The sequence below is a fragment of the Alosa pseudoharengus genome, unplaced genomic scaffold (assembly GCF_046254945.1).
Source record: "Alosa pseudoharengus isolate Yale_2024_CS ecotype anadromous, Long Island Sound unplaced genomic scaffold, YU_APseudo_1.1 YU_APseudo_1.1_scf_21, whole genome shotgun sequence".
In the NCBI taxonomy this organism is placed as follows: domain Eukaryota; kingdom Metazoa; phylum Chordata; class Actinopteri; order Clupeiformes; family Clupeidae; genus Alosa; species Alosa pseudoharengus.
In genome coordinates this window covers 22,554,905-22,580,804 of record NW_027468674.1, presented here as the reverse complement: position 1 = coordinate 22,580,804, position 25,900 = coordinate 22,554,905, and the positions used below count along the sequence as shown (strand labels likewise).

The window sequence follows — 25,900 nt, the reverse complement described above, 5'->3', positions numbered from 1 at the left end:
GGAAAGGGGGAGAGGGGGCTTCACCAGAGGGCCATTTAGGGCTTTGGTAAAAGCATTCCAACAAGGTTCCACTTCATTTTCTGGACATGGAATCATGTGGTCATGACTGCGAGTGGAATCCTGGTGGTCATGGTTCCCCTGCTAAATGCGAGGGGTGTAAACGCTTAAACCCCAGCAGCTGCGTGTGGACGTCACTTCACGCAAATCAACGAGCCTCCTAGCTACGATATTGCGCACCACCTCCAATGCCATTACTGCTTGCCCGAGACATCCGCTGAATGTTGCAACAAGTCGAGGTCCTCTGTCAGTGCCCTCCCCAATTAAGCTTTTTCTCCAGAAATAATGTGGGGCTGAGGCGATGCACATGGCATTTAGTCAAACTTGTCCTGATGCTGAGAAGTCAACTGCAAAGCCTCTCAAAGCAAGAATTTCTCCAGACATTTTTTTTGCCATGTGGATTAATCTGGCTATTAGGGATCTGTTCCTTTTGTAATACTCATTACATCAGTGCCAGACAGACAGGCCAGTTGTATCCCACAATGACATTTTGTTGAGTACTGTTTAGCCAAATTGTTAAACCTTCACTTCAGTTGGACATTTCAGTTATGCACATTAGTGTTCATCAAGTATTATCATTCAATCATGACCTGCTATCCGCAGATGCATTTCAAAAGGAGGACAACCAACCAACTGAATCATGATAATTTGACACCTTCTAAAAAGTGAGTCTACACTCCAATTAAATACCATAGCTATATGAACTCCCTTTAATTGACACGCTTAATCCAGGGCATATGGTTCAAATAAATCAAATTACAACAGCTTTGTCCAGTAGTTCTGCTGCTACGGATTATCAGATGCCACCAATTGTACTTAGAAGGAATCTGGTATCGGTTGAGGCCATGCCGCTAGGCTATGAGGGCGAGGGAGCGCCCATTTTACAATGTGGACCACATGTCTCAGGTGGTATTTCCCAATCTCAACATTGCGCCTCCAGAGCACTTGCACCGAGTTAAGCTAAGCGAAAGGGGTGTGTCTGCCTACCACTTTAAATTCTGTAGTCAAGTTTTTTTTTTTTTAATCGAGCAAGAATGACCGAAACGGTGGCATTTACTCAATAATTAGAAGGATTTAGACCTGTCTGAAGCTATTGGCTGTTTAATCAGCCAGCAACGATAGGATCGGCTATAATCGGTAAATCAGGATTCAATAGGCCTAGTCTATATCCGCCTAAAACAGAATCATATTAAGGGGGAGAGTAGGCAATAATGACGTTTCGTTTTAGTCCTACATTTAGATTAGTCTCTGCCTCACCCCCATTCTGAATCGGATTATAACCCATATGTGTGTGAGATAACACGGTTATAATGCACTGGTGTCGTTTGCGCAAACCCCAAGGAAAACCGCTCGTGCAACATCACAACAAGGTTCCATTGCATATCTAACACCAACCTGGTATAATAATGGCGCTGACTTCAGTATTCTGGTAGAAGGTCCTAACGACAGCTAGCAAAACATTAAAAATTAAAACCAGTCGAACCACTTTGTAAGAAAAGGCAAAGCCATCGTCGCGGCTCTAACGCAATGCATGCTGTGAGCATGCAGGTTTGGAGACATGCCCGCATCAGTACCGCTCTTTCCCGAGAAGCAAATGGAGACCATTTCAACAAAGATGCCTGACTGTAGAATCAACAATGATCCTCAATGAGGATACAGTGATGTAGCCTACACACAGGCGATGTCTTCAAGACAATCAACTATCTCACTTGTACAATGTAATAATAACATTTCCTCAATAATCTACGATTGTCACAGCTTCAATCTGGCAATTTGGGCCTTGCCAAATGTAACTCACAATACGCTGTCGACAAATGTACATGTAATGACCATTGCATATACCGGTTAAAGGCAACGGGCTACATCACAAACGAATTTATTCATCTTGAGTCAAGACAAAGCGTTGTACCGTGCCATGCGCACCGGCGATGACGGAAATTGCTCTCGATTTCTGTATAACCTTCAATAAATCGTTATGGTATTAATTTGTGTACACATAAGGATATAGTCAACGCAATGGAACTAGAATAGGCTACACGTTTGATGTATACTGACAGACGTACATAAATGCCGTTACATGCATGCCCCCTATAAGATTTAGAATGAAATAAAATGTAAATTATATGCTTGGATTTATTCTGAAACCATTGAAGCTAAATAAGGACAATATAGTACAACAGATTTATTCACAATTATCGTAATTGCTGGAGCTAAAGTTAATTAATACGTAAACTATGAGGCCCAACCTCTCCCACCTCATGCAAAATACAGCATAGTCAACATGGAACGACGGACGCCGAAACCTGCAGAACCCAACAGTTGCATAACGTCGGACAGAAAACGTAATCTATTGCAACGCGATTAGGATCACGGTTGCTGGTGACAGAACTTGATTAAGATCACTACAATGATACAATTAGGTTGCTTTCCTTACCTGTGTGACCGACTGTGTTATTGTCTCTCCAGCTGCAATCGCTCACTGAGAGGACCGGCGCGCAGCGAAATTGTAATTCGGCAGAAATCCTGACTTGGAGAGAGGGCGCCAGAGAGATGAGTGATGATTATACGTTTAGGCGGAATTGAATTATTGCACTGTAACCTGTCAGCAGCAGGCCCAAGTCAGTCCGAAGAACTGGGAGAATTGGCAACATTGCAAATAGCCCAATGTAGCCCACATTTAAATGAACTCAAATATCAATGTGCGCGTTGCGTGCCATGAGAAAATATGCTGCAAATGCATGGTTTGACTATATTCAGTGACTTCAAGTAACCTAATATATAGGCCTACATCTATTTGAGTTGTTTACTAATCTGAAATTTGACCTTATGAAAGCAGGTGATTTTTGGTTGGACCTAAACAGTGAAGAGTGCATTACCTATAATTAGCAGAATTATTACCATAATTAAACTCTTGATAATTTTACCCCATTACCATCTCCTACTATGAAGACTAGAAACCTTAGGTCACTGCGAACAAGTGCATTTTGATGTAGGCCTGCAATATGTCAGCTGAAGTCTGAAAGACATAGTAGTCGCTAACCCTGCCACTAACCCTGCTTTTGGCAAACTCTTTATCTCTCTGTTGAAATTCTGGAAATGTTCCCAGTATAACATCTGTCATTTAGTTTTGTCACAGAGGAAGCATGGGGATTTACCTTGGCTGCGACATCACTGTCTGCCAGGTGTCACTGTATTCCATTGGCTACATGTCAGGTCACTACACCTCCTGCCTGCCAACACAGAAGAATAGTACAGAACAATGACACTTGTTTAAAAGTGCCAGTGTCATTCTTCTTGTAGTCGTCCATAATGAAAATGATTTTCATTTAGTTGGTTGCATTTACGCTGGCTAACTGTTTACCCTATTGGTCGGCCCTATTAGATTTTTGCTACTGAAAGTTTACATGTTAATTCAGCCAACTGTTGAGAGACAAAGGGCCGCCTTAATTCCCGCACCATGTGCGTCTCTGCAAGGAGAGAAAAGAAACAGACTTGTTCAGTACCACACACCATCACTAGGTGTCGTTGGTGGTCAGTGCATGAGGTCAGACTGTCAGACAGTTCCAGAACCTTGCATCAGTGATATAGGACTTCGGGCGTCAGAACATGTATCATGTGAATACGGACACAGAGTCCTGAAATGTCACATGAATAGCCTACTAACCTTCATTTTTATTTACACATATCAGTGTGTGTCAAATATAATACTATAATAATGCCCAACAATTTTAATATACAAAAAAGACCGAATTGCCACACAGCTTTTGAATGTCACAATCTTTCAACATTTCACATTCAGTAGGCTATCAACATCCAGAATCATTACAACTTTTAACTCTTAACTTTTACTAAAAATACAAGAATAATAATATTTTTGTCAGTATTATTCATATTGTCACAAGCAAACAATTATTCCTAGCCACCTGACATGACAATAGACAGAATAGATGCCATTTTATTCCATTTGTGCCACTTGGTGCCACTTTATTCCTTATCATAGTCAGAGACAGGCAATGCCCGCATAGTGCAAAGTAAAAAGTGAATTAGTGAAGTAATTATTTCCAAAATATTGAGACTAGGTGGCAAGATGATGCCAGCGAAATCTAATGCAATACAAAATTGGATTCTCACTTTGTTACTGAAAATAATTACTCCCTGTGTCTTTTGTCACCTTTGTTTGGTGTATACTTCGGAACAACCAACCACAGAAAAATGGGAGTGTGGGAGTCCAACTTTTAGCTTTAAGACTAACAAATCAACTTAGAGCTTTAGTGGTAAGTGTGTCAGTGACCATCACATGCACGAAAAAATTGAAACAGACACCTGGCAGTTCCTATGCTTAACGTAAGGGTAACCTGAGAGTAATGAAGTCAGATAGCTATCTGGCTACTATAAAACCTCATCCAAAGTGAGCCCAATCCCTTTAGATGGTTTATTTTTGCTATTTAACATCTGCAATATGTCTGTTTTGTCTGTTTGATCAATAGTGACAACTTTTGCTTTAAGTTTGCCTTTTTCTACTTTAATAACTTGTTATTCTGGGATGCTAAACACTGTAATTGACATGCACACACTCTCACACACACACACAGAAAGAGAGAGAGAGAGTGAGGTAGAGAGAGAGAGAGAGAGAGAGAGAGAGAGAGAGAGAGAGAGAGAGAGAGAGAGAGAGACACACACACACAACTCAACAACCTTGCCTCACATTTTGACGTCTGTTATATCATCGATTCATTTCAGAGAATTGTGTATCCTATTGCATTGTATTTCCCTCTGGGACACCCCAACCACATTGAGAGACTTCAGGGGATGGTGGCCTTCCTGGCATATTGAATTTACGGGGAGACTTAGCACTTCTCCCTGGCTTTGGGCATAACAGGAATACTGGCAGCTGTGCTAGAATGTTCAAGGGAATGTTCAGGGGTTTATTATTCTGTAGATACTGGCCACTGTACCACCACAGCATTTTATGTCACCGTCAGGGGGGGAAAGAAGGTTTTTGATCGAGTGGGGGGAAAATTAATCTGAGTAGAACATTTAGATTTTGTCAACAGTCAGGGGAGTTTTATAGGTGTTTTTTTTTTTTTTTAAGAAAGTCAATGAGGGTGCAATAATACCATGTAATACAAACAATATTTAGGGAGATTTTTCATCTCTTGGGAGCTGAGATGTTCATTTTTTTCTTATTTCCCTTATGTGTGTAATTAAGTAAACTCTTCAAAAAGTTTAAAAACAAACTCTTTATTATATCTATTTGCTGGGTAAAAGTAACATCAATCTGCACTGAGTACAGCCTACAGACCCACAAATAATAACAATGGGAATATTTATGAACAAACAGATTCTCTCCACTGGCTGTTTGTTTCACTTCATGTAAACCTCGTAGTCACACTGTCATACAGTATATCCACTGGACTCCAAAAGAAGAGCGATCCATGTCCCCTTAGAGTAAAAAGGAAAGATATTGATTCTGAATTTTAGAAAATGTTTGCAATAATGAAACTCCATTCTATTACAACCTCTGTTTGTGTAATAGTGCACTTACTCCAGTGGGTTTGTTCAGCCAGCCATAATATGCTTGACAAAGGCTTAAAAAACATACACATAAAGAATGTGTCATTAATGAGTGATTAGACTCGCTGATATTCCTGAAATCAGTTATTGTTGATTGAAATGAATGCCTTCATACCCTCATAATTGATAGAGCCATTGGGGTCCTCCTGCCCAGCCAGCACTTGGTCAACTTCTCCCTCTGTCATCCTCTCACCTAAAGAGTTACACAGACAAATATTATTTTCATGCATGAACAATGCAACCATAATATCCTATCATCATATATATTGTGGAAATAACAGGCTGTTTTATAGGATAGAATCTATTTGAGAATATTATTTACAAGCTAGACCTTCATACCAAGAGTGGCCAGAACATGGCGAAGCTCAGCTCCCATAACAGTTCCATTTCCCTCTTTGTCAAAAACACGAAGTCCCTCAACAAAGTCCTCAAATGTGCCCGTGTCCTTGGATTTTGTGACTTGTTGAAACATAGGTAAGAAGGTCTCAAAGTCAATCAGCTTGGTGTTCATTTCTGTGAACAAGAACAAGAGCCTTAATTTGAGACATCCATCAATAAACTGCAGAGAACTGAATCAATGATCACTAATAGAGAGAACTTAGCTGTGCAAGTTGGTGGCCATAAGGCATAAATTATCCCCCCTGCTACATACATGAGGTGTTTATTTCCCCAACATCTCAACCTATGGCGAGGGTCAGATAAACATTGTGTGGCCTTGGTTGGTGGAGACAAGTGCATATGCATTCTCTCCACCAAACTGGGTAGTCTGTCACTCCCTTTGGAATTCACAGTGCTCCTGTGACATTCCCTAGTCTAAATACGCAGTGTGACTAAGCAACACCCAGGCTGCGGGATTATCGGACTCTGTCATCAGTCAGAGTGTGAACTGGTAAATGTCCTAGAAATAAGCTGGGATGAAGTGTTGATGGTGATGACACGAGTGACAGAACCCACACCTCTGTTATGCTCCTGGGAATGAGGCTTGTTTTGTAAACTAATGAGGCTTGTTTTGTAAACTTATCTTCACCTGGGAATTGGTGTGGCCACTGTGAGCCTCTAGATGACCAGGGTTTGTACTTTCTTTCTGGTTAATTATGACAGATGTTTCATGCACGATTAAAAACATTATGATGTAAATCTAGGTGACATTTCAGGTTTAGTTGGTAAGACGTTTGTGATAAGTGGGGCTATTTTCTTATACAGATAATCTTTTTATGAGGTCGATCACACAACAATGAACCCCCCAAGACTTCTGCCAATCGTCAATATAGCCAATTCAGGCAAAGTCGAGGTGATTAAAGAGGAGGATAATATAAAGAAAGTTAGACTAACCCTCCAACTGGGGCTTCCCCAGCACTCGTAGGACCTCAGCATTTGTTGGGTTCTGACCCAAAGCCCGCATCACGTCTCCACACTGGGCAAACGAGATCTTCAGCTCTCCCTTTGGGGTCCGGTCAAAAAGCTGGAAGGCCTCTCTGAACTCTGTGAGCGGGTGTCAAACACAAACATAAAAAGAGAAGTCACTATGTACACACAGTAATGCTGTTTCAAAAGAAAAATAAACACAAACCATGTTCTGCTTACACAAGATACATCCACAAAAGGTGTTTGATATTTGATTACCTTCAATCTGATCTGCACTGAAGTCTACCTGAAATAGACACACAAATCTAATTAGCTACAGCCATTTTCCACTGTCAGTGTCACGTTATTCAAATAATATTCTCCTTATTGTTTCGTATGCTCTTCACCAGGGCTTACCTTCAAATAGAACTTTTCCTAATTCAATTCACTTCCTAATTGTACATTTTAAAAGCAAGCATGTTTCACCGCCACTGCTCTCCGATCTGATTTGATTTTCTTACATTTGTGAAATAGACATGCTGATACACAACATATAAATATAAGAATGTTTGCTGCATACCAATAGATGACTTCAGCGTTCCATATTTTAAGAGAAGGCTTTGTTGTGCGCCAGGGCATCAATCCTTTGAACAGATGTGGTGTATATAGTCAAGGCCAGAGCTTGGCACTATCCCTAAAACATGCTCACCCTGTTCCTGTGTTACTAATAATAGCATCCCCATGAGTTTATGGAACTCTTCAGCACCAAATTGTCTACTGTGGTTGTCTCCACCATGGAGGGAGAGGGCTAATTTGAGAACAATGGAGGGACGCCAATGTGGGGTATCAATGTATTGGCCATAACAAACAGATGGACGGGGAGAACTCCAGGCAGCAGAGTCCAGGCGTGGCTTGGGCATTTTCAGACAGTTCCATACATACATTCTTTATGTGCATCCCTTATACACTGAGCTATAGTAGCCTTCTGTTGCACCGCAAATTTTCACGTCAATTCAGTGAACATATAGTCAACTTTTGAAAATTGTCAACATGATGGTAAAATCTTTGTTCAACTGAGAGTTGTTAGGAATAACTTTTTTCATCGTCACACCATTTTGTTAGATAGCTGACAAATAACAAAGGAGTCATGAATCGTCGCAAGATGTTCTTACCTTTGCACAAATTTTGATACACCACAACATGAGACAACAATTCAGATCATATCAGTATATCAGTTTTCCTGAAGTTGAGGTACATGTCACCAAAATTGCTCATCAGATTATTAGAGAAAACAGGAAAAGTGAATTAAACAAATAACAGGTCCTTTGGCGGCTACTTAACACTCACAGGTGGAGCGACGGTCTTCGGGGCTTTTGGTGGCTCTGGGGCAGGAGCAGCCGAGGCAGGGGCAGGAGCTACTGGGGCAGGAGCAGCAGCTGGTGGAGCAGGAGAAGCAGCCGGGGGGACAGGAGAAGCAGCTGGGGGTGCAGGAGAAGCAGCTGGGGGTGCAGGAGATGCGGCCGGAGGGGCAGGAGATGCAGCCGGAGGGGCAGGAGAAGCAGCCGGAGGGGCAGGAGAAGTAGCCGGAGGGGCAGGAGAAGTAGCCGTGGCAGGAGCTGGTTCTTTTGCTGGGGCTTCAGGAGGTGCAGGGCCTGCCTCTGGAGCTGGTGATGCTGGGGCCGCTGCTGGCTTGGCTTCTGCCTTGGGCTCTGACTTCTTGGCAGGCATGACTCTGGGCTGTGGGGTGCTGCTGAGGTGCTTACTGCTTCCAGTAAAGACAATGGCCCGTCTGGGGCAAACCTCTAAGAGTTATATGTAATGCTCCTGCCTCTCTCTCTCTCTCTCTCTCTCTCTCTCTCTCTATCTCTCTCTCTCTCCCTCTCTCTCTTAACACCCTGCCTCTTGCTCTCTTTCTTTTCTGCTCCAACTCTATCTCTTTCTCCTCCGTTGTTTTCATTTTTTCAGTTGGAGGTAGTTATTGGGTGTTGGCATAGCCCACCCCCAAATATTACTATGGTTCTATAAAAGGAAAGGACACTTAACCCCAGGAGGGGCGGCTATACCTCTTGGGGAGCCACACTCTCCACTCTTCACTCTTCTCATACACCCCTTGACCACGTCCCCCCATGTCCATTCTTCTGTTCTGTCCACAGGATGTGTGTGAGTGAGTGAGTGAGTGAGAAGTGTGGACTTCTTTGAATTAGAGGGATGACTGGGCAAAAAAGGGGGACAAATTACAAAAATGTGTACAGTATGTATGAAGAGGGTCAGCTTTGGGGTGGTCACTATGAATAGACCCTTGTGTTGGGGCTTAACTGTTACTCATACCCCCCCCCCCACACACACACACACACACCCCAACAATAAATACATGTGATATGTGTGTCCAAACAGAACGAGGTTCACTTACAGTGGCTTAGTGCATGCTCTCTCTCACTTCCTTTATTCAGCAGACACACACACACAGAAAGAGAGAGAGAGAGAGAGAGAGAGAGAGAGAGAGAGAGAGACATTCCAGAATCCTATCTGTACACCGTACTTATCTCCTGGTCATACTTCAATCCCCCATGGGCCTAACCCATGTTACGGTACTGAATGTACTATATGCCATGTGTGTGCTGATGGCATGTATGTCTAAGTATGGGGCGGTGTCAGGGTAGCCCAGAACTGTGCTGCTTCTCCTGGGAGAACGCTTGACCCATTATGGGCTAAATTGGCACACTGACCCCTGGTTAGAGTTACAGATCCATCCACACCACATAATTGCTGCAATGAACTGTTTTACTTATGATGCTCAGCAATATCATATTAACCTGAGAGTGAAACCACAGCTGTTGATGATGCAATACTTTACTGCCTCTCAAACAAATAGCAAAGCATAAATGTATGGAATATTAAACATTATTTTATAAATATAATAAGTAGGTTTTTTAACTTTAAGTGGGACCATATGAGCAAAGAAGTATGATGAGGTGACTGTTTCAGAAATATAATGGGCAGTGTGTCAGCAATGTAACAAAATAAAATCTGCCATAAGAAATGTTTGTGGAACGGTGTCATGGAGGCTATGTTGGTGGTATGTAATTGAAATGGCAGGCCATTTAACCATTAACAAACAAAATTTGATTGAACAAGGATCTATAAGTGGACAAATCTCTTGGTTGGGCACTGTCCCATCTACCCATTTAGACGATCCGCATTGGTATGTATATATTGCAGTGCCTTGCAAATATGCTCAACCCCCCTGCTATATCAGTAATTACACTGGCTAATTAATTAATACACTAATACTGTATGTGCTTGTGTTCCCCTAAATATAACCTATAATATCTCTTAAATTTCTCAATCAATCTAGAGAATGCATGCTAATTGAGAGATAGAGAATGTCCAGTGCGTTGCCTACTTTTGGAACGCAGGAAAAAAGGGATGTTTTTTGTCTCAAAATTGCTTTAATATTTTCAAATACACCTCAAGTCAATAGGTGGCGGTAGCGCACTGAAATCGCAAATTGCAGAAGAGGAAGAAGAAATTAAGCATTCACAGTGTTTGGCTGAGCTGTAGCCTAAATCCTGCAGTAGCGTAACGGTAACATTAATCTAAGTTAAATTCTGGATTACTTGGAACTTTGGCAGACATTTGTAATAATTTATGTGTTGGTCTTACATAAGTTACACCATGTTTATTTACAAAGGCAGAGCCCTAATGAACGACAAGAAATGCTGCTGCTACCATGCTGCTGCTTAGCCTTTTGAGAAAAATCGCGACCCGCGCTTGGCAATTTCCAAGCGAAAGTTGGTCTTAGTAGTTGTATGTTGGTTAAAGAAAGTTATCTTGGCATATTGGAAACTAGGACTATTGATATTAAGTTACATTTGGGAGGAATGGCATATGCACCAGCCGTGTGGCTAGCCGTGCGGCTAGCCGTGCAAGAACATGTTTTGAGAACTGCAAATGACAATACTAACGTTAACGTTACGAAATACAGCCAGTGCAGAACTAACGTTAACGTTACTCAAAGGCTTCTGGACCAGCTAGATGATGCCTTTCTGTTCAACAATTTTCACTTTAACCGACCGAGTCTGACATTCATTGCCGATTTAATCAGGACCAGTATAGACAATGATGGCAATAAGGATTCCCAGCAGGTGGATGCCATGGTGCTAGTAGCGCTTTACTTCTACGCAAATGGGACCTTGTCCCGGAAAATCACGGACTTGGTGGGACTTGATAAAACAGCGGCTACTGATGCTGTCAAAACTGTGTCAAGGTTATTAGCTGGCTTGGCAGAGAAATTTATAACTTTTCCTGGCAGTCACAATGACAGGGTGTGTGTAGCACAAGGCATTAAAGATTTGTGTAGGATTCCAAATGCTGTCGGTGTACTTGGATGTATGCATATCAAGGTGACTCCTCCTGCCGAAAACCTGGCCCTGTATAAGAATTCCCTAGATTATAACTCAGTAATGGTTCAGACCATCTGCGATGTCAATGGTAATCTTCTGGCAGTTGAGAAATGCTGTCCAGGGGGCACACCTGCGCAGCAGATCTGGGAGAAATCAGTAATCTTCCAACATTTCAAACAAGGATACAACGGACCCACTTGGGTCATCGGTAAGGCAATCACTTTTTCCCAGTGATGTAGGCTACTAGTACAATATACTGTACCCATTTACTTTATAACTCTTTCCATCACTTTCTGTGTAACTCCTTCATGAAGACTTTCACTTATTTGTGAGTGGAGTCATGAACGCCAGTTATCCAGTATGTGCAGTTACTGTACATCATTGGCTCTCATCACTGTTGCAATTACACACCTGCAAACTTGTCACCTTTTGGCTACAGTCACCGTTTCTATGTTAACCAGGGTCGTTGAAGTGAATAAGGTTTTGTATGCCGTCACCTTTTTCTCTACTCCAGAGTTTGCATGTCTGCAATTAACTGTAGTGCACATAAGTTCTCTGTGGTTACAGTCATAAGACTACTCTTATTTCTCTTCTTTCTACCCCTCTGGTATAGGTGGCCAGGGATATCAGTTAAGCACGTACATCTTGACACCCAAACATCCCTCCAAAGTCAAGAATGCGGCCAGCTTGTCCTACAACAGGGCTCATCACAAGGCCCTTTCCTGCAGCCTAAGGACCATTGGCTCCATAAAGAACCGCTTCCGCTGCCTAGAGGACCTGGGCCAAGTGTACTCTGGCACCTTAGACCACATAGCCCGGGTCATTTACGCTTGCTGCGTCCTCCATAACATCGGTAAGAAGTTCTCCGTCCCACTTCCTCGGGAGCTGGTGCCAGAGCCTTTGCATCTGGTGCCATTTGCGGCGGAGATGCCTGATAGCGCCACTACCATCAGTGAAGCAGAGATAATACAAGATGACATGATCATAACGTGCTTCCACAGTCCTTCTGACGAGCCCTCTCAGGCTGCTGAGGCCGGTTTGCAGGGGGGGTGTTGGGAGGATGATGAGGAGGAAGGGAGCCCGGAGAGGGGACAGCATGGCTCAGAGACTTTACAGACACAAGAACAAGAGAGCTAGATAGACAAACATTTTTCTTTTAGGTGTGTGTTTTTTTTTTTTTTTTACCTTCCGTACGTCAACTTTTTTTATGAAGCCAACTAAAGATTTTTTTTTTTATTGAAAAAAGGCAGTTTTCAAAAGAGCAAAATCGTTGGCTGCAAATGAACCAGTGAGTCGTTCAAACTAGATTGCATACCAGAGAAAAGTCTCTAAGTTCCGTTTCTGATTTTGTCATTGTTATTTACCAACACTGATTGTGTGTAATCACACCTGAGAATAAACATACACAACATTTTGTTAATGTGTCTTCTGCTTTCATGCTTTCCTGCTTTGTGCTTTCAAGCATAGTGTACAGTGTAAGGAGCCGGGCTGGCATGCAGTAGCCTGAAAACCGTTCCACCGTTGTGCCCTTGAGCAAGACACTTAACCCCAAGTTGCTCTGGGGACAATGGCCCTTGTAATATAATTGACATGTGTAGGTCGCTTTGGATAAAAGCGTCTACAACATGTAAACCAATACAATACTAGGGGCCTCATATAAATGCTGAGCAAAGTGCAAAATCAGTCCATGAGCTAAGTTCTTGTGGTTGACCTAACGGCATCATGAGGGGTGAGACAGCTTTTAGCTGACCCATTGGTCTTTGTGCTTAGGATCTTTCTCGTGGTATTTAATTTGCAACTAGATTTTGCATAGTTTTAAGCAAGCTCTTAAACTTTGCTCATAGCCCAGCATTTAAATTAGGGCCCATAGGCTGAAAACCCCAGGTTTGTATTTGCAGAGCTTTCATGAAGCGATATGTGCTGCACATTTATGGATACACAGCAAAAATGCATATGACTAAGGCTAATACAGATGTATTTATTAAAAGATACAAAGAAGACAATAAAAAATTAAACATTTTATTTACATTTTACTGCTAAAATTATGTATTTATGCTTATTACAATTATGCTTAATTTAAGCTTATTCATTTCACAATGCTGACATGTTACTAATGCACAGAATTAGTAGATATTAAGAGTTCATTGTAGCCTGGCGAGCCAGACCCACATTAACATGTAGGGTCTGGACACTCACCGTTCGCAGTGCTCAGTCCGAGGGGCGGGATAATCAGTTGTCTTTCAAATTCCCTCTGCACGCAATAGGGCAGCGGCAGCGCTATGAGTCCCATGCGTTTTCCACCAGCGGAGCTAGTTGGCTAGTTCAAACGTTTGCCAACTTAATAAAAGCTTAACTCGTGTCACACTGTCCGCCAACAGCAACGTCCATCTTATTTGTTTTCAAGTAGCAGGGAATTCCAGCCAAACCGTTGCAACTCTGCCATCAATCATTATGTTAAGCCCACCTAACGACTCTATACACGATTTCATTGGCCCGGAGAAGTTTCGATATCTGGAGCTCACAAGCCAACGGAGAGTTGCTAGACCGCTAGGGCCGCGTCTAGATTTCTAGGCTAAGTTCATTGTGGTGCTTATCTCAATTCTGTCCAACAAACAGATTTCAAGTACTTTGAGGAAGTTGTCATGGATGAATTAGTTGTCATGGATGAATTAGAAGTTAGCAGTCTATGGTTACTTCTGTTTTCTACATGATGAGCAGTACCTCCCCAGTAATCAGAATGCATTTATTAAGCTAGGGTTTAAAACACCATGGAGATGGATTTTGTGCCTGATTCTTTCGTTCATGTTAAAGTAGCATGAATTGCAGTGCATTTTGTAGTCCACAAGCATGGTCTAGGATTTAATATTTAGCTGTATGTTTACCTGAGAAGAAATGTTTTTCTTGTATTTTCATTCAATAGTAGTCACATAATAGTAAGGAAATACAACCATTCTAACTTGTAAATGTAAAGCATAAGCATAGTATTACAGCATAGGATAAAGCATAGTATTACAGAACTTCAAAACAAATTTCACAAAGACCTGTAGACGTTCCACTGAAAAGTAGCCAGTATAATGTCAAGCTCAAAATGTTCTATTTACATTGCTTTGGTACAATAAAGCCTGTTTTTATAAACTGTTAAAAGTGTGTTCATGACCAGAGACGTTATGCCAAATCAGACCAGTAGATGCAGCACAAACCAAACCTTAGGCCATGAGTGAACATGTAGTATTTACATAAAGTCATGATGCAGTTGTATGTGTTTTAGTTATTCTGGTGGTCATTTGACTTCACAAGATTATTTTATCAGCAAATACCTTTGTCATTTATCTTTAAGCTTGTAAAACAGCAAATAAAGGTCAAAGACTCTCTCATCAGTTCCTATAGTTGGAGGTAATGGCGGCAGTGTTTTCATAAATTATAGCTGGGCTAGCTGTGTTAACGTATATCGGCTCCTCTGGTTTCTCCTGTGGCAAGCAGTCCTTGATGCACTGGTGCAGAAATATATATTGGGACTGAAAGAGAATAGGGGATAGGACAGGAAAAAATAAACAAAGAAAGAAATAAGTAGTAGTAGTAATGTGTCACTCTCTGAAATGAAATATATTAAACCAACGGAGTAAAATATTACTTAAAAGAGCATTTGTCTAAAATAAAGATAGAGAAATATCCTACAAATACTTCCTTATCGCAGGACCTTTGGACCAAAAGTTCACCTTTCCCCCTACCAAAGAGCATTTACAATGGCTGTGTGTGTAGTTCTGTTTCTCTAAGTAATCAACTGTTTTATTGCAGTCACTCATTACCCAGCCATGTACAGTGGCTTTCCAGTAAGCCATGCAAGAAAAAATGTGTATTGCATCATGTGCAACCACAATTTAGGTGATGTAGATAAAGACTAAAGGGCACCCACACTTCACACACAAAGTGAATATTTGTTTGTGTCCATCTTGATATCTGATATGAAAATGTTTCTCTCTGTAATTGACATCTATGAGGAAATGTGAGATAGTGTGCATAATGTTACCTCTGTTTGCACCATGCGTGGCCGATGGCGTCTCATGCGATGGACAAACCCTGCAATGTCCACGGCTTGCTCTTTTTCCATCTGCTGCAGCAGCACATCTAGGGCTATCAGAGTGCCTGTTCTGCCAACTCCAGCACTGACAGACATAACCAAACACACAAGCACACACACATACAAGAGTTAGAAGGGTTTGACTTAATGAATGGCAACTCTAAAGCAATGAAGGGTACTATTTATGAGACATGCATGTTTCTCAGGGTTGCAGTTGAGTGAACTAAATACTGGAGGAGTATACTACAAAACAAGAGAAGTGGTAAGTGTTAGGATAGCTTAGGGTAACATGGTAGGGAAAGCACTGACTGACAGGCGGGGCTTCAGTGATGCCACTACAAGTGGCTAATTGGTAAAATGACATCTGTCCTCTCATTCGAGACTAGACAATAGGGGGACTCCAGTTGATGTAGCCGGCTGCAGCCATCTTAAGCTGACTGCATAATGTGATTATTTCTGAGATTCTGATGTTGTCAACCCGGAATTGTGCATAGGTCAGAAATAATAACATTATGCAGTCAACTTAAGACGGCTGCAGGTGGCTACATCAAGTCGAGTCCCCCTAATGAGTTGAGAACTGCTGGAGGAGCATGGGTGATTTTTTTCTCCCTCCTTTGTAGCTACTTTTGGGTAGCTTGTGGCATTTGGACATTATACATTTCTGTTTGGATTTTACACCCGCTTATGAAAATAAAAACTTGAACTTAAAACCCGAAATGGCTTGAGCTGGCCCAGCTAAACGGAGGAGTAGGCTACCGGGCAGAGAGTGACAGCCAAGCTGATACACACATGCATTCATACACTGTTAGGATACTACCAAGTTCTGGACCACATGTATGGCTAGTGTGTAGGGCGCAGTTAGGTTCTTTCTAGGTTTGTTTAATGTTGCGTTGTGGGAGGCTTTAGTTTGGTTTTATCCCTAGACCAAGTAAGATCTGTGGCCTTTCCCACTTCATTACAGTATACTGAGCCCTAAAGCCAGCAATTTTTTTTTACACAAAACCCTTCCTAAAACCTAAAAGTTCAAAGGAATAGAAGACCACTGGAAATATTGGCCTGTTTGTCAAACAACACAAAGATAAGAGGCGAGTGAGAGAGGGAGGGGAGTGATTCTAAATGGACCAACACAACATGTAACACAAACTTACAATAGCAGCTTAAGACACAAGAGTTAGTTAGATAGCTGACTATTGTACCTGCAATGTACAACTGTGGGCCCTGAGGATCGAGAACTGTGAATGTGTTGCCGAATAAGTCCACGGAACTCGATTAGTTCCTGGGTTCCATTAGGAACACCATGGTCTGGCCAGGCCGTGAAGTGGAAATGTTTCACCCGTCTTTCCTCGGATTTGGCCTCCTGATCTCACACACACACACACACACACAATTAACACTCACTTATCCTTATTGAATTCTGAAAACAGTTAGGCTAAGAGGTGACAGAAGTCTTACATTTTTTACGATCAATTCACGCACGATCCAGTTGGTGTCTTTACGCTCTGATGTCATGGTAATGAGTAGGTCACCATGGTGACATGGAGAAGGATCCTGAGGCCAATACTGGTCACACTTAGCCTGAAATACAGGATAAAAAAATCAGTAAATGATAATGAGGGACAGAACAAAACTGATTAAACATCACTTCTTCAGTTCTTGATAATACGCCAACATACAACATATTTTTAATACTACAAAGGATTCAATTGGGTCATTATATATCTATACACAATGTATCAAATCTAATGACTTCCCACTATAACTAAACCCATGTGTCAACAGAGAAGGGTTTCATTTATAAGTAATTAAATGAGCAATAAAAGTAATAAAACATTTGAAAGTTCATTAAGATAAAATTAGGCAATATCAAGGGCTGCTGTCACTACGGAATGACCACTTACTTCTGCAGAATACGTCAGACAGGCTCAGAAAAATTGTATATTCTTTCAGTATTGTAAATCTTAATGTTAATATCTCCTGTGTCACAGCCGTGATACACCGTTCCAACTACAAGATCCTTGTGGAACTTTGAGGTTCTTTTGGAGGAACTTTGGGATTTTTCTTTTCTATCATTGAATAGTTCGTAATAGTCTATGGGCCCTATCTTACACCCAGTGCATCGTGGCGCCAAGAGCGACGTAAGTCTTGTTCTTATCTTACACCCAACTCAGTGAAGATTTTTTTGTCAAGCGCTTGAGTCAACAAGTTGTGGTCAGGTGCATAGTAACCACAAAGGATAATGCTGTAGTAAAAATTATTTATAAGAACATACTGTATACAAATGTAATTTTAACTTCATCAGCCTGTCTTCCTCATATTTGCATTAACTGCTGTGCCTGGTCAAGACAGCTCGACCATTTGCAAATCAAGTCTTTTGTCTTATGCCAGACTCCACCATAGGTGGTCGGCGCCAATTAAGCATGCATATGTCCAGGGCGTGTCTGAACTTTTCCACTGGAGCAGACAAAGCCTGCTAACAGAATATAAGGCTGTGAGAAGGGACAAAGGAGAGGTGACTTAAGGCAACTTGTTTCATGTTTCTCCTCCGAGCCGGCTTGTAATAAACCTGGGAACGTTTCCCTTTCTTAACACATCTCAGTTTCGGTTTTGCTTCCACGTCATTTGTAATTTTCACCACAATGCCACTGACACTGACTGAAGTGAAAGGTATATGGATATGGAAAAAACTCTTTCCAATAAGGCAGCACTCTCCCACCTGTCACCCTGAGCACTACAGGCTACCTAAGCAATACCACTGTAAACCGACTACAGCAAACTAGAGTACACCATACTCACCTTTCCATTCTCTATACAGTTGGTTACCATGACAATCCGTTCAGACTTTTGCTCCCAGATCATTCTCCAGAAGTCGCTGACAGTGGAGGTGAGTGGACCTTGAGCCGCAATGTACTCCTTCTTGTCCCCATAGCCCTTATAGAAAAGAATGCAGTGTGTCTTTACCATGTACCATGTTTTTCTACTGCCAAGTTGCCTGCTGCACTGCTTTACAACATGGCCAAAGTAGTTAGTTAGCAGATCAGGACCCAAACAAGAGCTGAGGGCAGATCACTGAAGAACAGCAGTAGCTGTGTAGTGCTGTGAACTGAACAATCAGTAAGTCCTGTGGAAAAGCAATGCTTTAGGAAGTCGTGTAGTCTTACAGGTATGAAGTTGGCGTTGATGTAGTCTGAGTTCTGGCCACTGGTACTGAGCTTCACACGAGAATAGTCATCTGGACAAACAGGGTGAAATCATTTGGTGGAGTGAAGTATGTGTGTTTGTGTAGGTTGCAGAGGGGGATGTGTGCAAGTTGCTTACATGGCAGTATATCGATGAATCTGTTTTTGCTCTTGTTCTCTGGAAGAATTGCTTCACGCTGACTTAGGTCGGCTCCTACAGTGCTAAATTGCTTTTAAACACAGACAAACTAAAATGAACACACCAGTATAATAAATGACTGAAATACTCAAAACAGATTTGACTTTCATAACAAAGTTATCATCTATCTCTGTAAATTCTGTTGTATCTCACCAAATATTCTTCTGTGAACTCTCGATTCTCATCACGGCTCAGGCGGTAGAAATGATCTGGAAATTTCTTCAGTGAAATGGCCCTGAATGAAGTGCAATCAATTTGTATTGTAAAGTAGGAAAATGAGCAAACATCTGCTAACTTTATAAACACAAAATATTCACTGTGTCAAGACTTTTTCGTAACAATACAATGACATGAGCAATAGGAAAGCTGTGCATTTTGTGTTTTGTCAACAGTTTAACTCTAAACTTTAGTCCTGTTTTACACAGAATAGCAATCATCAAGCAATTGATAATACAATAATGTAATTCATAACTACATTTTATACATCAATTATTTATTCAATAAAACATAATTAATGAATAAAACATACTTAAATTTGTCTTGTGAAGGATCAGTGTCTGAGTGCCTTTCATACATTGGCATGTGTACTTTGCTGTCCAGGAAAGAAACAGAATGCAAACATTTTGAAGTTAGCAACATTGTTTGAAATCCAGAAGTCCAGTTATTTTTCTTGTAAAATGGTTTTGTCCAAAAGTAACCTGAGCAACTTGGGCTTTCTCCGCAGCATAAACACTCCCATTGCAGCCAGGAGGCCCAGCAGAATGATGACCAGCACTGGAACCCAGATGACCGCTGAGGGGAACAGAGCAGGTAGGGACACAGGGACACACAGGAGATCTTATTATCTGATTTAGCATTAAATATTCCAATTAGGTCTTACAGTAATAGTGTGTAATAGTACTGATTGACTTGGAGGAGATCCCTTTCAAAAATTAAATGTTTGCAGCAGATTTACAGCAATCTTGTGGGTGATTTCACTAGAAAATATTGCTAGAAGTTTGCCAACGTTGGCCGCTAAAGGCAAAGTTCCAGCAAAGTTCTGGCAACAATGAGAAGTTTGCCACTGGCAAATGTGTTCGCCAGTGATTTGCCATCAGACTTAGCCAATAATGGGAAACTCCCAGTGAACTTATGGTGACAAACTTAATTTGCATATGACATTGCTGCAAATTTGCTACAATATTGCCGAAAGTTAACCGCAACTGTTTGCCAGAAACCTAGTTTGCATGTGAAAATATGACCTTGCCGCATATTTGGGGCAACCGTTCGCCAGAAACCTGGAATTTCTGTAAGGGATGTCATTAACATTAGGTGAACAGATACATCCTCTCAGTTACTTTGCATACACAATTCTACACCATTGGTGATTCATCACATTCAGCCTGGTTGGCCAAAGGCCTACCTCTCGCGCTAACAGACAGCAGCTTCGTTACAGATATATTACACCATTTTATCACTATACAGATATATTACTCAATTTCAAAACTGCATGACAAAATAAACAATTGCTCATTGCAAATTCTTACTTGATTGAGTTTGACAGCTGCTGAATAATTGAGTTAAGCCCCTCGTGGCTCCAGAGAGTGTTGTGATGCTGATGCTGTAGGTCTTTGCAGGCTGCAGTCCAGCCACTATCAGTTCTAGTGTTCCTGATACATTTGAACTTTTCCCACTCACATTCACTTCCACTGCAGTCCACACACCATCTGGTTCCCCCCACTTCAGACTCAGAGAGTAGTCTCTACTGTCACATATTAAATTTTGCACTAATGGAGGAACTGTAACTGTAACAGAAATCACAGAGGGATTTTAATAAAGGTAAATGTTATCAAAAGAAATACCTGGGTATGCAATATTGGTTAAAAAGTTTTCAAATTATTGTATATTGGATTGTATAGTTGTAGTGGGACTAGGAAAAGTACTCACCAAAAGTTAAACCGTTTGAGCACTGTGAGAGTTTCTCCTGATCAAACTCATAATACAGTGACACACTGTAAGTAGCCCCAGGGTAAAGGTTAGAGAAGGACACTTTGTTTCCCACCACAACGCCATTCACTTCACTCCCATTATTAGCTGTTGCCGTGGTGAAGACCCCCTGAACCTCTGCCTCAATGGTGGAGTGGCTGACGGTCCACTGTGAGGCACCACAGTTGATTGCTTGGAGATGAAGACAAAGAAGTATTGTTTGCAACCCATTAAAACAATTGATAAATTAGAAACATAATCCAGTTCTGAAAAGGTCAAAATGATGTGCAGGTCAAATGTTAAATGTTTGACTGGGTACTGTAACATAGACAAATCAAATGAGGTATTGGAGCTATTGTAAAAGTTATTGGTATTTTAAATAATCAGCTAAATAAGTTACACTCCTCCCTTCTGTCTTCCTGAAACACTGTGTTGATTTGCTGTAATTATGTCTCTGTCTGACCCACTTTGCTTGTGTTCCAGTTTCAGAGGTGGGCGAAGTACTCAATTTCAGTACTTAAGTCAAAGTACAGATACTACTGGTCAAATGTTACTCCGATACAAGTAAAAGTTGCATATTCAAAATTGTACTTAAGTGAAAGTACTGAAGTACTTGATTTTAAAAATACTTAAGTATTAAAGTACAATTTGAAATTACATGTGTAAGGTTTAACACTTAAATGCATGCCCCTGACTAGCTTGTATAAGGTGCAGAATAAGGGTGTTAGAATGTTACAGAATGAAGAAACCCAACTAACAGAAAGAAAATGTTTATTTTATTTTAATTTTTGTATGCAGTGATGTGGTTTACTTTCGGCAAACAAAGCGCGCATTTAAAACGATAGGAATCGTTCATCCGTTCAGTAAACTTAAACATTTTGTCGAGATACGGCCATGGGTGCGAGTACTCGACAGGGCATCCGCCTTCATCTCTGTCTCCGTCTACCTCCATCTTGCTGTCGATTTAGGAATAGAGAACGGTTAGACATTGAACTTGGTTTTATAGCCTAGCGCACAGATGTGACGCAACCCTGATTAGTGATAGGCTGTCACCTGCGAACAAACCATCACATTTTAGAAGAGAGGGGAGGGGGGGACAGAGTTTCGATATAGGCTAGACCTAGTTTATTGAAAGTTAAAAGTAACGAGAGCCTTAACAGAAATGTAGTGAAGTTAAAAGTACGATTTTTGTCATTCAGATGTAGTGAAGTGAAAGTGAAAGTATTTTTTTAAAAATTAACTCAAGTGAAGTACAAATACTCAAAATCTGTACTTAAGTACAGTACTTAAGTAAATGTACTTCGTTACTGCCCACCTCTGTCCAGTTTTTAAGTGCAAATACAGAATGGAGAGCTAGAGCCATGCAGTAGGCTACGGTACCACACGGTAGATTTCAAGATGCAAGTAGACCCTGAGACTCACATATAGACTTACATATCAACACTCCTGCATTGTGTGAGATAGCAGCTTTTGAAAACTCTGGAGAAATATACTTTATTTACCCTCAGGCCCGACCAAATAATTTCTCCCATAAAACTGAACTACAATTTTTGGAAAGGACATGACTTTGCAGGAGAATCTGCCTAGCCAAGTCACCATAATATGTTTCACAGGGATTTGAATCAGGAGGGAACTTACTTGTAACAACTAAGAAGTCATACCCTTTGCTGTCCACTCCCTTAAACACAGTGAAGAGAGTGAAAGTGTACTCTGTCCCAGCAGAGAGAGATGAGACATTGTATTTCACTGTGGTCCCTGCATCTGATCCAGAGATGCTGGTCTCTGCTCCACTGCTGTCTTTCAGTATGTAAGTATAATTGTTGTTGTTGACTTTGTCCCATTCCAGCTGTAGACAGGTCTCAGAGCGGGTTACCATATTTACCCGAATGACATTAGAGGGAGCTGAAGGGAGGGGCAGACAGAAACACAGACAGGTGGATGATCAGGTCACAGCAAGATACATTGACATTTAGAACAGAGACTGTAGGAGGAATTTGGGATACACAGAAAATAAACATTTGAAAGAGATGACTGAGATGTTGAAAGTAAAGTAAGGGGCAGTTGTGGCCTACTGGTTAGGGCTTCGGACTTGTAACCGGAGGGTTGCCGGTTCGATCCCCGACCAGTAGGAGCGGCTGAAGTGCCCTTGAACAAGGCACCTTGCCCCTCACTGCTCCCCGAGCACCTCTGTAGCAAGGCAGCTCACTGCTCCGGGTTAGTGTGTGTGTTTCACCTCACTGTGTGTTCACTGTGTGCTCTGAGTGTTTTCTAATTCACGGATGGGATAAATGCAGAGACCAAATTCCTTGTATACGCAATGTTACGACCCTTCAGGTCCTGGTCTGTCAGTGCACGGTCAGGCCTTGGCCTGGTTAGGCTAATTACAGATGCACCTGTATTGGGTGCACTGTAAGAAATTTTCCCGTAAAAAAACAGGAATCAACTGGCAGCAGAGTTTCCAGGAGATTCCTGTTATTTAACGGTGCCCTGGTTTAACATTAAGTTAATGTAAAATAACAACATTAATTTCCTGTAAATTAACAGGAAACAACTGGCAAGATTTCCAGGAGCTTCCCGTTGTTTAACGGCAGACTACCATAACATTAAATTCCTGTATAACATAATTTTCATGTTGGGTAACAAGAAAAAAATGTGATCTTCGCGTTAGTTACACAACAGGTCTTTATTTTTTTACAATTACAGGAAACAAGTGCCATATATTGAGTTCATCCACTCTCAAATCAACATTTTAAAGATAAAAATCCATGTTTTCACATCAGTTACTTATTTGTAATTTAACAGATATTTTATTTCACAGCACTAATTTTATTTCACAGTCTAACAGTAAAGTAATCTTTTTGAAAGATGAAGCAAGATAGTAATTTTGGAAAATGTAGACTGACTATAATCGTATTTCAGGATCAGGGAATAAGACACAGAAGAATGATCATGGAAAATAAAAACATCGCATTAGGCTCGTGTATCATGTATGAATGTAAAATGTAGATACATAGTAGTATTTTGAAAATCGGATTTCAAAGAACAGGCAATAAGACACAGAGGAATTACAATGGAAAACAAAAACATTTCATTAGGCCCGTTTAAAATGTAGACACGCTATCTAGTTGTATTTTGAAAATCGTATTTCAAAAAACAAGGAATAAGGTACAAAAGAATTATCATGAAAAACAAAAACATCGCATTAGGCTCGTGTATCACGTATGAATGTAAACACGTGATCTAGTTGAATTTCAAAAATCGGGAATAAGGTACAAAAGAATTATCATGGAAAATAAAAACATCGCATTAGGCTTGTGAATCACATATGTATGTAAAATGTAGACATGTTATCTACAGTAGTACTATTTCAAAATGAAATAAGATACAGAATAATTATCACAGATAATTATCAATATCATTGCATCGCATTGGGCTTGTGTACATGTGAGAATGAATAAACTGACAGATTATGTCCAGAAGAATTTAAAGTACAGAGATGAGTATAAATGATAATCAGGGAGGAAATCAAGTAACATTCATGAGAAATCAAGTATAACATTCACTTTACTTATTAGTGATTGTTCTTAGGCTTCTTCTGGGCCTTTTTTCTGTGAGAGAGAGAAAGAGAGAGAGAGAAAGAGAGAGTGTTACAAAAACTGATAGGGTACACTAGGATTCATGTAGAGGAAAATTGTGCCAAAGTGAATGAATCGGATGTGAATTTGTAACGTTAACACACTTTCTCACAATGAAATTAACTGACATTTATTACTTACTGTAACTGCATTTATATTTGATTTAATCAGTTGTATGAAGTAGAAGTATAGTGTTCTGTGGTTATTACAGCAGTACTATGCATGATTGCTCTCTACAGAGGGTGTAATCCTGCATAGTAGTGCTTATAACTACATAGTAGACTACTACACAACCCCCCCCAATACATACCACACATAAAACAAATTCTGGTTTGAAAGTGTGACATGAACTTACCTCTGGATGAATTCAAGGGTGCACGCTGCCTCCTCCTGATACTGCAGATTCAGAATGTAGAAGGTGGAGAAACATGTCACAAGGCCTTAGAAATGTGGCGAGGTTGGACCCTTCACAAACGATTAAGGATTCAATGCTGACCATCCACTTTTGATGATTACCTTGTAGTTCACCTGAAAAAAATAATTTATCATATTCAATTTAAGATATAGATCCACATGTCAACTATGATTAGATTCATTTTAGGATTTTGTCCAAACAAAATTCAATACAGAAAAAAAACATTTAGTGTTCAAAAGTTCATTTAAATATGTAATATGTTGATCATTATTACTCTAGTGAATGAAAACAAACATACCTAGTAATATCAGGCGAGGCGTCACAGGTAGGCTTGGAAGACTCAACATCAGCTACAGTTGCACATCCCTTAGCAAAAGAAAAGAAAGGCACTCAACAACTCTTCGTGATGTGTGTGTGTGTGTGTGTGTGTGTGAGTGAGAAAGTGAATGTAATCTCTGAGTGTGTGTGTGTGTATGTATGTAAGGAGTGAGTGAATGTGAGTTGTCTGCAAGGTGAGTATGAAAGGTGTGTGTGTGTGTGTGTGTGTGTGTGTCTGCCGTTGAATGATTAAAAGTGATGAGGCGGGTGTGATAAGATGTTTGTGTGAGGAATGTGTGTGCAAAGTAAGGGGGCTTGCTTTTGAAATAGTGTCCGTCTTATCAAAACCACATTGTTTATGGTTTCTATACATGTGCGTCTAAAGACCTAGATAGATACATAGATAGATAGATAGATAGATAGATAGATACTTTATTGATCCCCAGGGGAAATCCAAGACCTGCATGTCTCTTAAATTTTATTTGGCAATCTGGAACACAGCATGGAAGGTCTATATTGGGTATATTGTCATGAATTTAGGTATGGCTCACATAAATAGACGCAGTGGACTGATGCCCACATATCTGACATGTAAACATCTTACTGTTGCATGCCGCTAGCTCAAATGAACTCGGGAGGAATACCATACGCGTGTCATGCAACCACCTCTGCTATGGAGAGCTAGCTAGGCTACTATCATTAGCTTTATAAACTGAAGGACTTAACACAACTTTAA

The 25,900-nt window shown here is 40.8% G+C and overlaps 3 protein-coding genes across 3 annotated transcripts in view; 1 reads left to right on the top strand and 2 right to left on the bottom strand.

Moving 5' to 3' along the window:
* Positions 1 to 5,282: 5,282 nt before the first annotated feature.
* LOC143138510 (myosin light polypeptide 6) lies at positions 5,283 to 8,703 on the bottom strand. Its single transcript, XM_076298961.1, has 8 exons — positions 8,628 to 8,703; positions 8,317 to 8,390; positions 7,255 to 7,282; positions 6,964 to 7,113; positions 5,971 to 6,144; positions 5,747 to 5,824; positions 5,603 to 5,645; positions 5,283 to 5,499 (listed from the first exon to the last, which is right to left on the bottom strand). The coding sequence occupies exons 1-7, from the start codon at positions 8,701 to 8,703 to the stop codon at positions 5,617 to 5,619; spliced, it is 609 nt and encodes a 202-aa protein (XP_076155076.1). The 3' UTR covers positions 5,283 to 5,499; positions 5,603 to 5,616.
* Positions 8,704 to 10,503: 1,800 nt separating this feature from the next.
* LOC143138509 (putative nuclease HARBI1) lies at positions 10,504 to 12,798 on the top strand. The gene is made up of 2 exons (XM_076298960.1): positions 10,504 to 11,586; positions 11,992 to 12,798. The coding sequence occupies exons 1-2, from the start codon at positions 10,785 to 10,787 to the stop codon at positions 12,513 to 12,515; spliced, it is 1,326 nt and encodes a 441-aa protein (XP_076155075.1). The 5' UTR covers positions 10,504 to 10,784; the 3' UTR covers positions 12,516 to 12,798.
* Positions 12,799 to 14,752: 1,954 nt separating this feature from the next.
* LOC143138272 (receptor-type tyrosine-protein phosphatase H-like) overlaps positions 14,753 to 25,900 on the bottom strand; it is a 36,107-nt gene continuing 24,959 nt past the window's right edge. The window contains exons 5-16 of the mRNA XM_076298769.1: positions 22,435 to 22,698; positions 20,758 to 20,988; positions 20,358 to 20,615; positions 19,518 to 19,623; positions 18,985 to 19,069; positions 18,772 to 18,862; positions 18,615 to 18,685; positions 18,250 to 18,384; positions 16,909 to 17,031; positions 16,653 to 16,813; positions 15,406 to 15,541; positions 14,753 to 14,893 (exon numbers count right to left, since the gene is read on the bottom strand). Coding sequence (XP_076154884.1) covers positions 14,753 to 14,893; positions 15,406 to 15,541; positions 16,653 to 16,813; positions 16,909 to 17,031; positions 18,250 to 18,384; positions 18,615 to 18,685; positions 18,772 to 18,862; positions 18,985 to 19,069; positions 19,518 to 19,623; positions 20,358 to 20,615; positions 20,758 to 20,988; positions 22,435 to 22,698 — 1,802 coding nt within the window. The remainder of the gene's footprint in view (positions 14,894 to 15,405; positions 15,542 to 16,652; positions 16,814 to 16,908; positions 17,032 to 18,249; positions 18,385 to 18,614; positions 18,686 to 18,771; positions 18,863 to 18,984; positions 19,070 to 19,517; positions 19,624 to 20,357; positions 20,616 to 20,757; positions 20,989 to 22,434; positions 22,699 to 25,900) is intronic.